General features: G+C 35.9%; 1 protein-coding gene across 2 annotated transcripts in view; it reads left to right on the top strand.

The window, feature by feature from the left end:
• The window catches only part of DYNC2H1 (dynein cytoplasmic 2 heavy chain 1), a 346577-nt gene that overhangs the window by 63014 nt on the left and 266403 nt on the right, over positions 1 to 17160 (top strand). For both annotated transcript variants that reach the window (XM_037065338.1, XM_037065337.1), the window contains exons 30-37: positions 1440 to 1559; positions 4462 to 4612; positions 6279 to 6484; positions 7798 to 7980; positions 8566 to 8748; positions 10355 to 10578; positions 11286 to 11401; positions 16882 to 17081. In XM_037065338.1, the coding sequence (XP_036921233.1) occupies positions 1440 to 1559; positions 4462 to 4612; positions 6279 to 6484; positions 7798 to 7980; positions 8566 to 8748; positions 10355 to 10578; positions 11286 to 11401; positions 16882 to 17081 (1383 nt within the window). The remainder of the gene's footprint in view (positions 1 to 1439; positions 1560 to 4461; positions 4613 to 6278; positions 6485 to 7797; positions 7981 to 8565; positions 8749 to 10354; positions 10579 to 11285; positions 11402 to 16881; positions 17082 to 17160) is intronic.

The raw sequence follows: 17160 nt of genomic DNA, 5'->3' as shown, positions 1-17160 counted from the left end.
GTATGTCTGTAACCATGAAAAGAGCCTTTGCTTTAGAGTCAAAAAGACTTTGATATTAATCTTAGCTCCAAAACTTATTGGCTGTGTGCCATAGGATCTGTTTCCTTATCTGTAAAGTGGGGATCTTACTTCTGTTTCACAGGCTTTCTATTAACAATAAATAAAAAAAGAAAAAAATTAAATGAGATAATTGTCTTTAAGTGTCTTTATGTAGTGTTTGGAACATAAGTACTCCATAAATCTTAGTCCTCTTTTTAAAATATGAGATGTGTGAGATTTATTTTTTAGGTAAACTAGTAAGCTTGATCCCAGTGCATTTACTGCATAGCTATTAATTATGCATTTACTGCATAACCATTAATTGGTTATGTAGGACTGGAATTGAACCATCAAAGGCCTATTGCAGGTATTTGGATAAAACCAAATAGCAATAGGTTGTATCACATTAAATGATAATTTTCAGGCTCCAAAATCATCCTCCAACTGAAGTCAAGGGCCATGTCTTACCATGGATGTATTTATGCAGCTTCGCCAGAGGTCTCTTTCTGATTAGGCCTGAACATTTTATCAGGCAATTGAAAGTACAGTTCTGTTAAGAAACTGGCACTTTTGGTGGAGAGTTTTGTTTCTTTTTGCTATTGTTTTCCTTTCTTTAGTTTTTTGGGACCACATGAACTGAGAGAGGAAGAGCTTAAGTTTTAATTAACAGCTGGGCTAGAGCAATTTTTCCAGCAAAGAAAAGTAGAAGTCTGGATGCTCTTGTGATGATTAGCAGAGTAGGTTCCTCTGTTGTTTTGCACAGATTCACACTCATTCTTTTGCTTCAGTGGCTATGAGCTGAGTAAAGGGTCATGCTCCTTGTAATACTGGAAAGTGCTCTAAAATTAAAAAGAAAAGCTAAAACTTAGTGTTAAAGTAAGGGATGATGAAAAGCTATTTAAGATTGTAGTTCTTGCCCTTAGATTTTATTGCAAATGATAGTCTTTTAAAGTAGTGATTCATAAATATTTACTGTAATTTTTATCAATCATTTTAACTTTAACTTATTTTATCTATTTTAACTTTAACTTATTTTCACACGAGTGAAAACATGTGTTGTTTGACCTTGAAACAAACTTAGTTTTATTTAAGAGGCAGCTTAACTCCCAAGCAAGATAGTTCATCTTGACTGAGCAGTCTCCTCCTATGGCTGCAAGTTTTTGAATATGAGAGCGTCAGGATAATATGAGTCAGCTAGTCATTTTGACTCTGATTTTTTGGTCCAGCTCTCTAGTTTAATTAGTCATAATGATGTAATGACTGGGTTACTTTTTAAATGTTCATATTATATTTGTAAGAGTTAATAAGAAGTTATATAATCCACCCTCCTGAAATAAAAGAATAGGGTTAGTCAATAGATTATATATATGTTTTATTACATTTTCTAATTTTATATTCAGACTTGGTTAAATGATTTGGCCTTGGAAATGAAACAAACTTTGAAACAATTGTTGGCAGAATGTGTTACTACTGGACAAAGTTTTCAAGGTGCAATTGACCCATCCTTGTTCCCTTCACAGGTAAGGAGCTTATGTCTGGAATGTAGCTAGGCATGGTATCATGCCATGACTCCTGGCCTGGAGGTCATGGGGCTCAGACAGCTGGCATCTCTGTTTCCTGTATCTAAGAGTTAACATTGACAAATTGCTTAATTCTGAGTCTCAGTCCCCTCAAATGTAAAATGTGAGGGAAGAAGAACTGCATTGTAGTGAAGTTCTCTTCTGTCTCCATTAGTTTGGTGTAATTCAGATGCTTTCAAGCAGAAGGCATGCTGAGATCTAAGCAATTCAAGCTGTGGAAAATGGAATGGGAGGGAGAATTAGTCAGGCAGCAGCGTCTTCTGTCCAGGTAGTAGTTTATCACTGTTGGAAAGGCACTGAATGTATATAATCCTGTTTCCCACCCCTCATATGGGATTATCTAAGAGGGTGGTACAGACAGGAATTTAGCAGGGTGTTAGTGTAGATGGAAAGTATGGTCATACCACTGAACTAACATGTTGGCAGCAAAGCTGAGAGCTAGGTTATGTGGTAAGTATTGCTGTATCTCTGTTAATAGGAACTCATTCCTGAAACACTGGATACTAGATATGAATCTTACAAAATTTGTTCCAGGGCTTAACATAAATGTCATACTAAGAGTTATGTTAAGTATTCTGCCTTGTTCAGGATTTGTTTTATTGATGGCTGAGACTAGCACTATAGGTTTAGGACATCAGGAACTTTAATTCCTAGGGATTGTGAAAGGTAGGTATTAAGATGTTCTATGATTCAGATTGAAACATTTAGTAGCTATTGAAACAGGGTTTTTTTTTATTTTTTATTTTTGGTAATCTGACTCATCTCTATTTTATTGATTTAAAAAAATATATATTTTATTGCCCTGGCTGGTGTAGCTCAGTGGATTGAGGTCAGGCCTGCAAACCACACAATTGCAGTTCGATTCCCAGTCAGGGCACATGCCTGGGTTGCAGGCCAGTTCCCAGCGGGGGACTCACGAGAGACAACCATACACTGATATTTCTCTCCTTCCCTTCCCCTCTAAAGATAAATAAATAAAATAAAAAAAACTATACAGCTAATATATATATATATATATATATATATATATATGTTATTGATTATGCCATTACAGNGGTCTTTGGATTTCATGACTTGGAATACTTCTTTCCAGTCCCCTCTTGCCTGTAAGGTCTCTTTTGAGAAATCCGCTGACAGTCTGATAGGCACTCCTTTGTAGGTGACTGTCCCTTTATCTCTTGGTGCTTCTAAATTCTTTTCTTCATTTTGATCTTGGGTAATGTAATTATGATGTGCCTTGGTGTGTTCCTTCTTGGGTCCAACTTCTTTGGGACTCTCTGGGCTTCCTGGATTTCCTGGAAGTCCATTTCCTTTGCCAGATTGGGGAAGTTCTCCTTTATTATTTGTTCAAATAAGTTTTCCACTTGTGGCTGTTCCTCTTCCCCTTCTGGTACCCCTATAATTTGGATGTTGGAATGTTTAAAGATGTCCTGGAGGTTCCTAAGGCTCTCCTCATTTTTTTGAATTCTTGTTTCTTCTTTTCTGTTTGGTCATTTTTCTCTTCCTTCTGGTCCACTCCCTTGATTTGAGTCCCAGTTTTCTTTCCATCACTATTGGTTTCCTGTGCATTTCCCTTCATTTCAATTAGTTTAGCCTTCATTTGTTCCTCTAATTTGTGGCTAAAACCAATTCCGTGAGCATCCTGATCCACTGGTATTTTGAACTGTGCGTCTGAAATGTTGGCTATTTCTTGGTCACTTAGAATTGTAGGCTCTGGGGCTTTGAGCTGTTCTTGAGTCATAATATTTGGTCTGTTTGCACCTGTTATGTATGAGGGGTGGAGCCTTGGGTGTTCACCAGGGCTGGGTGACCCAGGTCACTGGGTTGTGATGCTGTATGTGGGGGTGGAGTCAGAGAGGGAAAAAAATGGCACTTTGCTCCACTCCACTCTCTCTCAGATTTCTGTCCCCTCTGTGGCTTCCCACAGGCAAATTGGGCCCCTCTGGTGCTGGTTCCCCGGTGTGTGGGCCCATGTACTCTACAGGACCCTGTGGGTCTCTCCAACGAATTCTCTGTGAGCCTGGGAGCCTCTCCTGGCCTCTCGATCCCTAGAAAGTCTTTCCAGTTGGTGCTTTCAGGCACTAATTCCTGTTGCTGGGCCCTAGCCTGAGCCGTCTGTCTCACTGTTCGCTCCTTTGCTTATCTGCACGCGAATGTGTGGGCGCAGTCAGCCACCCACCCTGTGCCCTCACTGGGTCCGCCCATTGCCTCCCACACCTGGGATCCACCAACCCTGGGTTGGTCGGACTGAAGGATCTTTCCTACCTGACCCCACTTTGCCACTGACTGCACCCCTCTTACCAGTCTGGCTGAATGGTTCGTTGTTGTCAGACTTCCGTACAGTTCAATTTTCACTGTTTTGGCTGCATTTTTGTTTCTAAAACTTTGCTGTCTTTAAATTTAGTTGTGGGAGGGGGTACAGTGTTTCCACCTATGTCTCCATCTTGGCCAGAAGACCAGATTGCTTTCTTATTAAACAGAATGTATCATACTCTCGTATCTTTTCATCCTACTGTTTGAAAAGAAGCCATTTATGAGGAGAGTTGGGAAGAAAGTACAAAGTGCCTTATGTTACAGTAAGCTTGGTGGATTCTAGACCCACCAAATAGGCCTGTAGGAGAGTAATATGAGATGAGTTCTGAGAAGTTAGGTTGGGCTGCATCACACAATGCTTCTTCTGTGACTGTATTTCTCTGTTCATATTTGAGGTGCCAAAAAGACATTCAGGTACAAAGATGCAATATACAATTGAATATTTGGGGAAAAGGTGTCATTTCTTGTGTTTATGAAATATTTGTAAGTAAACTCAGCTTTAAAAATATTTTTTCTCTTAATTCAATAGATACTGTGCTTGGCAGAGCAGATTAAATTTACTGAAGATGTAGAAAATGCTATACAAGATCATAGTCTTCATCAGATCGAAACACAATTGGTGAAAAAGTTAGAGTACTACACTGACATTGATACAAGTGCTGAGGATTTGGGCGACACTGGTAAGAAACAGTGTTCTGTTTTCTGCCTACTTTTCGGTTATTTGAACATTGTTTTGGATTCTATGTTAATTCATTCATTCACTTATTTTTTTGGCCAGCTAACAATTTTTGATGTTACTTTAGGAATTAAAATATACACACTTAACTTTTATATTGTACTTAAATGAAATGTAGAAACCTTACTAGCATATGGGTTCCTTTATCTTCCCCTTTTTATCTTGTAGTTGTGTTATATATTATATCTCTATACATTGAAAATTCCATGAGGTTATATTGCATTTTTTGCTTTTAACCCTCAAACATTTGAAAGGACTCAAAGCAAAAATAGTCTGTTGTATTTACCTAGACGCTTACTATTTCTGTTGCCTTTCCTTTATCCTGATGCTCCAAGTTTCCTTCTGGTATCATTTTTGCTTTTCTTTGAAAAACTTCCTTTAGCATTTCTTTTAGAGTAGTATTGTTTGCTGTCTATGAATTTTCATTGATTTCCTTCATCTGAAAATGTCTTCATTCCTTTCACTATTCTTATGTGACTTGAGATGTTTTTTTTTATTTTAATTTTTTTTGTTCTTTGCATATTGAATGATTTTGGATTGAATCCTAGACATTTTGAACATTGTATGATGAGAGTCTGGGTCCTGTTTGAATCCTCTGGATAATGTTGATATTTTTCATTTAGCAATTGATCATGTTGGGCTCAGGTCACCAATTACCAGCGAGCCTCCTGTGGCTTGTGGTTCCACTGTGGGTTCTGTTTTCAAAGTCTACAATGTTATTCAGATCTGTGTCACATGTGTACTGTCTAGTGGCCAGTTCTCAAACTCTGGTTTGTTGTGGAGAATGAGATCTGCGTAGCTTGGGGGTGAGCCTGAGCTCATAAGCAAGTTTATGGGATCGTTTTTCCAATCTCTTCTCTGCTTCCATTCTGGTCCTCTGGCGAGAAAGCTGAGGTTTCATATACTGTATCCTCTCCTGCACACTTTTTGTGACTGTAAACATGTCCTCAGCAAATTGATGGGAGAATATGGGCAGAAAAAGAACAATGGGGTTTTGTCCCACTTGCTTCAGATCGTAGCTCCTCTGACTCTAGAGGAGTGTTCCCTTCCTTCAGAATTTAAGGCACTTGTGGGTCTCAACTGCTAGCACTGTGGGTACCTGGAGACTCCTTCTCCTGAAGCTCTCCCTGTCTGTAGTGATATGGGTCTTCGGCTGCATTGCATCCAAGACTAGGGATGCCAGACAAAACGAAAAAATAAGTAAAAAGATAAATTCTTTGCTTTTTTGGTGGCACTTTTGTCATCTTCCCCAATTTTTCTAGTTCTTTTTACTTTTCAGAGTCCTAAATAGTAGTTCAGTGCATGTCGTCTATGTTTTTCACACCTGCCTTCAGAAGGAAAGGAGGCCAGCGTGTGCTCACTCCCTTGCGTAAGGAACCAGCACCTCTCTCCTGTTGAATGGCGATGCTTTCGTTTTCACATTACAGAACTGGTATTTATTACTGGTGGATTTGATAAGGTTTGGCTTGAGTGATTTATATTACTATACCATTCGTTATATACAATGAAATTACCATTTAAATTACTTAAGAAATCACCTGTATACAGATACAATAAAGTGTTTAAGTCACAATCTAACACATATTCCAATTGTACTTATTTGTGTGTAGAATCTGGGATACTGGAGCTTAAACTTAAAGCACTAATCCTTGACATTATTCATAATATTGATGTGGTGAAACAGTTGAACCAAGTCCAAGTTTATACTACTGAAGACTGGGCTTGGAAAAAACAAGTCAGATTCTATATGAAAAGTGATCACACATGTTATGTTCAAATGGTGGATACTGAACTTCAGTATACTTATGAGTATCAGGTATGACTTGTTGCATAAATGTTTGATTTTCCTGTTAGAAATTATTTACTTTAAAAGAAATTTGTTGTTATGTGAAAGACTTATTTTTATTATAGTTGTAACTTTCAAGAATTTTTTTGTTACTGTCTTCTTTCTGTTTCATCATAATTAAAAAAAGATGTTTTATCAGAAAGGACAATAGTGGCAATGTGGTACTGAATTCTCTAAATGCACCTTTACTTAGAGTAGCATTTATATAGAATTTGAAATATATCTTTAATTTAAATAAAATTGAATATAGGCAACCTCATAGGCAACCTCAGTGGAAGCGATTTGGTTTGTGCCTCCTTATACAAGGCCAACATTAGTACAATTGTAAATAGGCTGCAATATGTTTGCTGAGTGTTTTCATGTTTTGTAAGGTAAAACAGTCTTTGAACAAGTAACAGAACTCATGTAACCTATTTCCAAAAAAACCAATCTGTATCCTTTCTGCCACTTTTTAATCAACAACCATCAGAAAATTCTGGTAATTATGTTAATAAGCATATGTCAGAAGAGTTGCCAGATGGCTTTTTCAAAAAGGAAGTGTATTTTGACACCCAATCTGTCTACCTAAATTAAGGAAAAACTCTATAAACTGCAGCTGGAATTGGGATCTGTTTTCCCTAAAATTTAGTAGAAAATTTGAAAATTATATAATAATTTAAAATGATTAATTTCATAAGAAACTTTTCAAATTAATTCAACTTTGAGATCTCCAGTATAATTTTGATTTGTGAAGATCATACAATTTAAGAAAATAATTTACATGAATTTAAAATACAAAACAAATTGTCTTTTTGTGTTTGATTATTATATACTATATTTTTGGATTTGTTTGCCTTAAAAGTATATCTTTGTGCCATTGTCAGAATCTCAAGCGGTTCTTTGGAAAACCTAATAATGTATTAATTGGGAAAGAATAGATGCATGCTTGAAAAATAACTATGTTTAGCCCTGCATCATGCTGATGCGCCATAGTTGCGGGTTTGATTCTAGGTAGAGCACATACAAATCAACTGATGAATACATGAATAAGTAAAACAACAAATTGATGTTTTTCTCTCTTTCTCTCTCCCTCTGTCTCTCCCTCCCCACTTCTTTACTTTCTCAAATCCACATTAAAAAATAACTAAGTTTAATTTCAGTTTGTGCTTTAGAAAGTTTCTTTCATGAAAAATATTTTAGACATTTTTTATTTTGAAAACTTTAATTTCTTTTGCCTTTTTACCTTTTTAACTAGAATCTCAAATAGAACATGCATATTCAAACTTTATATTTCCTTTGTGTAGGGTAATGCTCCCAAGTTGGTTTATACTCCACTGACAGACAAGTGCTACCTAACTCTCACTCAAGCTATGAAGATGGGACTTGGAGGAAATCCTTATGGACCAGCTGGAACTGGAAAAACTGAATCAGTCAAGGCTTTAGGGGGACTTCTTGGAAGACAAGTTTTAGTTTTTAATTGTGATGAGGTAGAACAATGAATTATCCAACTATGTAATAGTGTGCTAGTTATATGTTTGGATTAGTTTTTATGTATTTATGTATGAAATACTCTATTTTAAAATCACTGTGCTTTGAAATTACTTGAAAATAGAATTTGTTTTGTTTGAAAAGTAAAGTGAAGAAAGGTTGCCATATAGTCCCAAAGCTGTTCTAAAGAGAATTATTGCAAAGAAATAATTTTAAATGCAGAATGAAGATTTATGTTAGTGTTTAGAGAAATGTTTTTAGTAAGGAGAATAGTAAATTCAAAAGGAAATTTTTTAAATTTATTTTTAAAACATTTTGAGTAGGATTTGTATATTGACTTGAATAACTAAAGCAAAATTGTATTTGTTTATTTCTGTGTACTTTTCAAAATACTTTCACATGAATTATTTCATTTCTTGAAACCACCCTGAGTTTGAAAAGAGTAGCTAATCTCTACTTTAAATGGAGCAAAAGAGGTATAGGTGGGTGAGATGATTACATTATCACTAAGTGAGGTAAAGTATTAAATTATTATAGATTTCAGTTATTGTTTAGTGAAAATAATTTATATTGTTATTTTTAAGGGCATTGATGTGAAGTCAATGGGACGAATATTTGTTGGTTTGGTCAAGTGCGGGGCCTGGGGTTGTTTTGATGAATTCAATAGACTGGAAGAATCTGTACTGTCAGCTGTTTCTATGCAAATCCAGACAATTCAAGATGCTTTGAAGAATCATAGAACTGTATGTGAACTGCTTGGCAAGGAGGTATAGAAATATGTTTGAAATTTAAAGAATTAAAGTATTTTATAAGACTGCATTGCTCGTATTCAGGCGATATAATATTCTATCTTTATTTCTCCCAGCAGCCCTGTTTCTAACCTGTGACCAGTGTATTACGTCTTTTTACCTGTGTATTGTCTCTGAGGTTTCTCCCTGCTTTTTGGTCTCATTCTACCTCTTATCTTCAAATTCTATTGAATAATTAAGTTACAATATGTGCTAACATGTATTGAGCATTACTCTGTGATGGTGCTGCGCTTAGTGCTTTGATGCGTTGTCTTGTCTCATTTAGTACTCCCCCCAGTCCTTTGAGGTAGGTTCTGTTGCAGTAATGTTGAACACACTGAAAGTTAAAAGAACTGTAAAATTATCCTCTTGTCCATAGTAACATCTTCACAATACAAGTTTTTCTGGGTAGACCAAAATGTAAGACCAGTGGTAGATTATTAACATGTTATTTACCTCATGCATAAGGTCTTGAGAAACTATTAAGTTTTTACTTCTCTGTCATAAAATTTATTTTCTTCCACATTCATTTTTTCTTTCCTTTCACTAAAAAGAGGGATTCTTTCTCCCAGCCAGGGCTAACCTTCCCGCCTGGGCTTCAGAATCTGCTTCCCAGGAGCCCTCTCTTGGTTCCCCCTCAGCCACAGTTTCAGCCTGCCTTCCTTTACCCATTCCTCCTTAACTTTTAAACAAAACCAAATCCTTTCTTTCTTAATAATATATTGTACATAATACTATTATGCAGGATCTGGCAGCAGTAATGCCTACTTGAGTGGTTAGTAGGGTAATAATATGGGTATAATAATTTATAGTTTTAATTGGGACATTTCACCTAAAATGTCATATGGTGTGCTTGAGGGTGATATTGTTATGTTACAGAATTACATGCTTATGATTTTGGAATAAAAGATTTTATAATGGAAAAGGGGCACTATTTGTGCTGGACCCTGTATAATATAATTAAAACGTAAGGAAACTTTCCCTTAATTCATCTATTCTTCCAACCATTGCTCTTTCTCTTTCCTTCCCTTGACACTCTAGCCAGGTGTTCATACTCTAGATATTTCTTTTGCCTAATTGCCCATTAATAGTTTACACCTTGTAATTTAGCTTCTATTCTTTGCTTTTTTGAAATGCTCCTACTAGGTACTCTTACAGTAGTCTCCTCTTCCCTGTCATAGGATTTATCACACTAAAATTTCCTCTTTGTCTTACTCAATAGACTATAAGTTTAAAGAGGCATAAACTATTGCTGACTTCCGTCCAAAGTTGTGTTGTCTCTGTGTACTTAGCAAACTGCATAAGACAAGGAAGGGTTTCATTAAACATATGTTGTGTGAGTAGGCATTCAAAGTAGTTACCATCTGTTACACTTTCAGCCTCAAAAAACTAATTATAAAAAACCTGTACAAAGCAGTGTTGTTCCTAAGGAGTTTATTATATATTGAATAAGGAAATTGTAAGCACATTAGTTGTTACTTTTTTACTGGGGTATAAGGTTTATGTGTAGATATATGGCACAATAAAATTTCTACTGGTTTGAAGTTTTAAATATTTGATCTCTGTATTTTAATTAACATTTCAGGTAGAAATAAATTCTAATTCTGGAATTTTTATCACTATGAACCCTGCTGGAAAAGGTTATGGAGGAAGACAAAAACTGCCTGATAATCTTAAACAGCTTTTCAGGCCAGTAGCCATGTCTCGTCCAGACAATGAGCTTATTGCGGAAGTTATTCTGTATTCAGAAGGCTTTAAAGATGCTAAAGTATTGGGCAGAAAATTGGTAGCTATCTTTAATCTATCTAGGTAAGTTTTCTTATTTAAATTTTTTTTTTTTTTTTTTGCCTGCAACCCAGGTATGTGCCCTGACTGGGAATCGAACCTCAGTCTTCCAGTTCGCAGGCCCGTGCTCAATCCACTGAGCCACACCAGCCAGGGCTGTTTTAAATATTTTTATATTTTGTGGTTTTAATGATTGATTATGGTTATTAGTGACTTTTTCCACATTTGTCCAGTTTACCTATGCAGTGATTTTCATATTGGTGTTGCCTTTACATAAGGTGTTTATAGGAAAGATTTTAGTTTGAATAATAAAATAATCTGGGCCAGAACTACCTGTTTTTTATAAATATGATAAATCTGATCTCACTTTGTTTTTGCAAAAAATTTTTTTGATGTGCTCCATCTAAACACTTACTGATCTAATTTACAAGCTGACCACTAAAACTAACTGTTCTTTGGAGACTGTTCTTTGGAGAGAATTCTTTACAGTTTTTCTTATGTCTTATTTTTGGTAGTAGAGGTTGGCTTGTAGTTTATTTGAGGAAATGATACGGACAATTCATCTGTATCATTTAAGAGATGGAACTAGAATTTCAGTACTGGAATATCAGTGCTCATTTCTATTTGTCAGTAGTTATATTCTGTATTTCTTTGGATATAACGATAAAAGAATTTTTGATAACTATTTGACATTTTTATGCTTTGATCTGGTTTTTATGTTTTTACTTAAGGGAGCTTTTGACACCACAGCAGCATTATGATTGGGGTTTGAGAGCTTTGAAGACGGTTCTGAGAGGAAGTGGAAATCTTCTTAGACAACTGAAGAAAACTGGCATTAAACACGAAGGTATGGTTCCTTATTCCAAATATCATCTTATTTGTTAAGGTAAACTTTAATATAGAATAGTTGTAGATTTATAGAAAAATTATAAATATACTATATAGCGTTTTTGAATATCCTATTCCCAGTTTTTCCCGTTGTTAACATCTTACACGAGCATGGTACATTTATCACAACTAATAAAGCAATGTTGATACATTATTTTTTTAACTGAAGTTCTTAACTTTATTAGTTCTTTTCTAGTTTTTTGCCTACTGTTTTAACCTGATTTTAAAATATGCATTAAATACTAAAAAGTTGTGATATATAGAGGACTAGTCTAGTCTGCTTGTTCTTCGTTTTTAGTGCACTAGGATCACCTGGAGGGCTGCTAAAACCGAAATTGCTGGACTCCAACATCAAAGTTCCTGATTTAGTAGTTTTGGAGTAGAGCCTAGGAATTTTCTTAGTTTTAAATCAACAACAGAAACCCTAGAAACGTGAGTTTTCTCTTGCAGAGAGATAGTATGCCAAACAAAAGAACCCTTTAGAAAAACTTAAGAATATAAAAAATACATTGTTAAAAATATTTTTATTGATTTTAAGACCGAGAGGAAGGGAGGGGAAGAGAGAGAGGATGAGAGAGAGAAAGAGAAAGATTTGTTGTCTCACTTATTTTATGCATTCATTGGTTGATTCTCGTATGTGCCCTGACTGGGTATTGGACTTACAACCTTGTCTTATGGGAACAGTGCTTTAACTAACTCAGCTACCCAGCCAGGGAAAAATACCTTCTTTTTAAAAAGATTTTATTTATTTATTTTTAGAGAGAGGGGAAGGGAAGGAGAAAGAGAGGGAATGAAACATCAATGTGTGGTTGCCTGTCATACCCCCTACTGGGGACTTGGCCTGCAACCCAGGATTGTGCCCTGACTGGGAATTGAACTGGCGACCCTTTGGTTCACAGGCCAGCGCTCAATCCACTGAGCCACACCAGCTAGTGTGAAAAATACTTTTTAACAAATAATCACTTTAGAGGTACAGTAAAGTTGCAAAGATAACATTTGCATTGTTTTATCTTATTTATTAGTGTACATTTGTCAAAATGAAGAAACTGACACTGTTACATTACTATTAACTTAACTATTAGACTTCATATTGATTTTTAAAAATTTTTTGAAAAAATATTTTATTGATTATGGTATTACAGTTGTCCCATTTTTTTCTTCCCTTTATTCCCCTCCACCCTATATCCCCTCTCCCACCATCATTCCCCCACCTCAGTTCATGTCCATCAGCTATAGTTACAAGTTTTTTGGCTTCTCTACTTCCCATACTATTCTTAAGCTCCCCCTGTCTATTCTGTAACTACCATTCATGCTTATTTCCTGTACTGTTTCCCCCATTCTCCTCCCTCCTCCTCCTCACTGATAACCCTCTATGTGATCTCTATTTCTGTGAATCTGTTCCTGTTCTCGGTGTTTGCTTAGTTTGTTTTTTGTTTTTTGTTGTTTTAGGATCAGTTGTTGATAGTTGTGAGTTTGTTGCTCATTTTACTGTTTGCATTTTTGATCTTCTTTTCCTTAGATAAGTCCCTTTAACATTTCATACAATATGGGCTTGGTGATTATGAACTCCTTGAATTTGACTTTATCTGGGAAACACTGTATCTGTCCTTCCATTCTAGATGATAGCTTTGTTGAATAGAGCAATCTCAGATGTAGGTCCTTGCCTTTCATGCCTTTGAATATGTCTTTCCAGCCCCTTCTTTGCCTGTAAGGTTTCTTTTGAGAAATCAGCTGATAGCCTTATGGGAACTCCTTTGTAGATAAATCTCTTTTTCTCTTGCTTCTTTTAAGATTTTCTCCTTCTCTTTCATCTTGGGTGATATAGTTATGATGTGCCTTTCATTTTGAGTAATGCAATTATAGTGTGTCTTTCCTTGGGTCCAACTTCTTTGGGACTCTCTGAGCTTCCTGGACTTCCTGGAAGTCTATTTCCTTTGTCAGATTAGGAAAGTTCTCCTTCATTGTGTTTTCAAATAAGTTTTCCATTTCCTGCTCTTCCTCTTCTCCTTCAGGCTCCTCTATGAGTCAGATGTTAGAACATTTAAAGTTGTCCTGGAGGTTCCTAAGCTTGCTCATTTTTAAAAATTCTGTTTCTTCATTCTGTTCTGGTTGAATGCTTATTTCTTCCTTCTGATTCAAGCCATTGGTGTGAGTCCTGGTTTCCTTCCCGTCACTGTTGGTTCCCTGTACATTTTTCTCTATTTCACTTTGCATAGCCTCCACTCTTCATCTATTTTGTGACCATACTCAACCATTTCTGTGAGCATCCTGATTAGCAGTATTTCGAACTCTGCATCTGGTAGGTTGGCTATCCCTTCATTACTTAGTTGTACTTTTTCTGGAGCTTTGATCTGTTCTTTCATTTGGGCCATATTCTTATGTCTCAGCTCCCATCTTATGTGGTAGGTACTCACAAGGGCGGGGCAACCCACTTCACTGTATTGTGGTGCTGTATGTAGGGAAGGGGTCCGAGAGGGAACAGTGCCCCTTGCTCGGCTCTTGGCTGGCTTTCAGTCACTTCCTCTGACACCCTCATGCCAATTGGCCCCTTCTGGTGCTGATTCCTGGGTCAGCGGCTTTGTGTATTTTCTAGAACCCTGTGGGTCTCTCTAATGAACTCCAGTGAGGCTGGGAGTTTCTCCTGCCCCCTCAACTCTCACAGTGTTTTTCTGTTAGGAGTTTTGAAGCTTTGTTTCCCTGTGCTAGAACCCTGGGTTGTGTGGTCTGTCTTGCTCCCTGGTTGTTCCTCCCGTTTTATCTGTATGCAAGTGATTTGCAAGCAGAGGAGGGACAGCCTCCTCTGCCAGCTGCTGCCTTGTGCAGCTGCCATCTTGCCATGAGTCCTCTCTGCCCTGGCGGCCCATATCCACCAGTCCTACTGGTCTCAATGAATATTTCTTCTTTAACTCCTTAGTTGTTGGACTTCCATACAGCTCAATTTTCCTGGCAATTCTGGTTATTTTCTGTTATAAATTTGTTGTTGTCCTTCTTTTGGTTGTGCAAGGAGGCAAAATGTATCTATCCACGCCCCCATCTTGGCTGGAAGTCTCTGATGTTTTATTATGATGATCCTTTCTGTTTCAGGATTGAATCAAGGTTGCCCCATTTTATTTAGTTGTTATATCTCTTTAGTCTCCTCTCCTTAGTGACAGTTTCTCAGTCCGTTTTTGTTTTTAAGATACTTATAACACAGTCTTCAAGAGTACTAGTCAGATATCATGTAGACTTTTCCTCAATCTGTGTAGTTTCTCTCATGATTAGTCTGAGTTATGAATACCTGGAAAGAATGCCACAGAGGTGGAGTGCCCTTCTCATCACATCGTATCAGTGGGTACATAATAGCCACATGCTATCACTGGTGACGTTTACCTTCATCACTTATCTTAGCGTTTGTCAGGGTTTTCCACTATAAAGTTATTATTTCCACCTTTTCTTATTCTGTGTGTTGGAAAGTAGTTACTAAATCTAGTTTATCTTCAAAGTGAGGTGGCAAGGATTTGCTCCCTTTCCTGGTGGGGGAGTATTATATGAAACTGTTCTGTACTGAAGATTTGTCTCTTCTCTCCCATATATGTATATATTAAATAATTTATTTAGCCCTGGCTGGTGTGGCTTAGTGGATTGAGTGTAGGCCTGCAAACTAAAAAGTCTCCAGTTCAATTCCCAGTCAGGGCTTATACCTCAGTGTGGGCCAGGTCCCCAGAAGTGGGTATGTAAGAAGCAACCACACATTGATAATTCTCTCCCTCTCATTCTTTCTCCCTTTCCCTCTCTAAAAATAAATACATAAAATCTTTAAAAAATCACTTATTTAGATCAGTATGGATTCAGATATATTTCATTTTCCTTTACCATTTCTTTTTTCCCATGGATCTATGCCTTCATGAAAGGCTGAGTATTCCGGTTTTTCATGTTACTATTAAAAACTAAGCTAAAACACTATGAAAATAGGACAGCATAGAAAAAAAGGACTACCTGAAATTACCACAACATGGGTAGAGCTAGAGGGTATTGTGCTGAATTAATGAGTCAGACAGAGAAAGCCATATGCCATATGATTTCATTTATAGGTAGAGCCTAAAAAACAAAATAAACAGATTAGAAACAGGCTCAGAGACAGGGATATTTTGATGGTTTCCAAATGGGAGGGGGTTTAGAAGAATGGGTGAAAAGGTGAAGGGATTAAGGAATGCAAATTAGTAGTTACAGAATAGTCATGGGCATGTAAAGTACAGTATAGGGAATATAGTTAATAATATTGTAACAACTGTGTATGGTGTCATATGGGTACTAGATTTATCAGCGATCACTTCATCAGTTATTTAAATGTCTATTTACTTGGTTATACCTGAAACTACTATAATATCTTATGTCAAATGTAATTGAAAAATAAAAATATTAGAAAAAAAATAAAAAGTAAGTTAAAACACTGAAAATAAGACAACATGGAAAAAAGGATTACATGAAATTACTTACTTGGACTTGTAAGTGATCAAAGTATACATCTTTAAAAAGAAGCTACTTTAGCTCTATTGTTAGGTTGGCATATGCCAGGGCAATATAGTTATTTGCTTAAGTAACTAAATTACTATTTTCTAGTTGTTTCTCTCCAGTGATTTCTAAGAAATATTGAAACTATACCTATGGTAAATAAAGGTGGCTAATTTGTGAGTTCAGTGCTTAAAATAAACTCTAGTGTAGCCAAGTCTCATTGTATGTACTTGAACATACATATATTAAAACAGAGCACAATACCAGACTAAAAGCAGTTTCTTTCCTTTATGTATATGACTTACCAATCAGCAGTTAATATCCTTAAAAACTAAAAATATGGAAATCATACAAGTATGTACATTTGGTGTAAAAATGGGTTTACGAGCCTGTTTTGAGCAAGGCTGATAACAGATTTTTGCTCCATTTGTTAGTTTTTAGTTATAGTCTGGAAGCAATACTGGTATATTTGGAGACATACTTGAATTTGGAATTTGTTTTGGTTTAAATTTCATCTATATAAAATAATACTGTCGTGCTCTTTCAGGTAAGTCATTAAAACCCTTAGAGATTTAATGTTCTCATATGTAAAATTAGACTAATAATAGTAATAATTTCTTACTTTACAGTTGTTATAAAGTTCATATCAAAATAATAAAGTACTATGCAAATATAAATAATAATAATTTTTATTATTAAAGTCTGAGCATACCTGCAATTCAAATTTTATGAAAAAAAGTTCATGACTCTACTTAGGGATACTTATTTTTCAGCAGTCAAAAGATAAAGTAAACTTGTTAATTCATGTAATAGCATAGGTCTTTAAACGTTACTAAATTGTAGTGCATTATTTAATTACTAACAATGTACACATCAAGGCACTTAAATGCTATCTTTATTGTCATTAAATTCATAACTAACAATTTTTAAATGAAACTTTTTCTTTAGTCAATGAAAGTCATATTGTGGTACAAGCATTGAGGCTTAATACAATGTCAAAGTTTACATTTGCTGATTGCACTCGGTTTGATGCACTGGTCAAAGATGTGTTTCCTGGAATTGACTTTAAAGAAGTAGAATATGATGAACTGAGTGCTGCATTAAAGCAAGTCTTTGAGGAGGCCAATTATGAAATCATACCCAACCAGGTAACTCTCAAGAATGTTTTATAATATAATAATCCTTTCTCCTAGTAAAGTCCTTATTACGTATCTTTTTAAAATTTTT

Source organism: Sturnira hondurensis, unplaced genomic scaffold, assembly GCF_014824575.4.
Source record: "Sturnira hondurensis isolate 20B ecotype Veracruz unplaced genomic scaffold, ASM1482457v3 Scaffold0015659, whole genome shotgun sequence".
Lineage (NCBI taxonomy): Eukaryota > Metazoa > Chordata > Mammalia > Chiroptera > Phyllostomidae > Sturnira > Sturnira hondurensis.
This window is presented reverse-complemented; position numbering and strand designations above follow the sequence as displayed.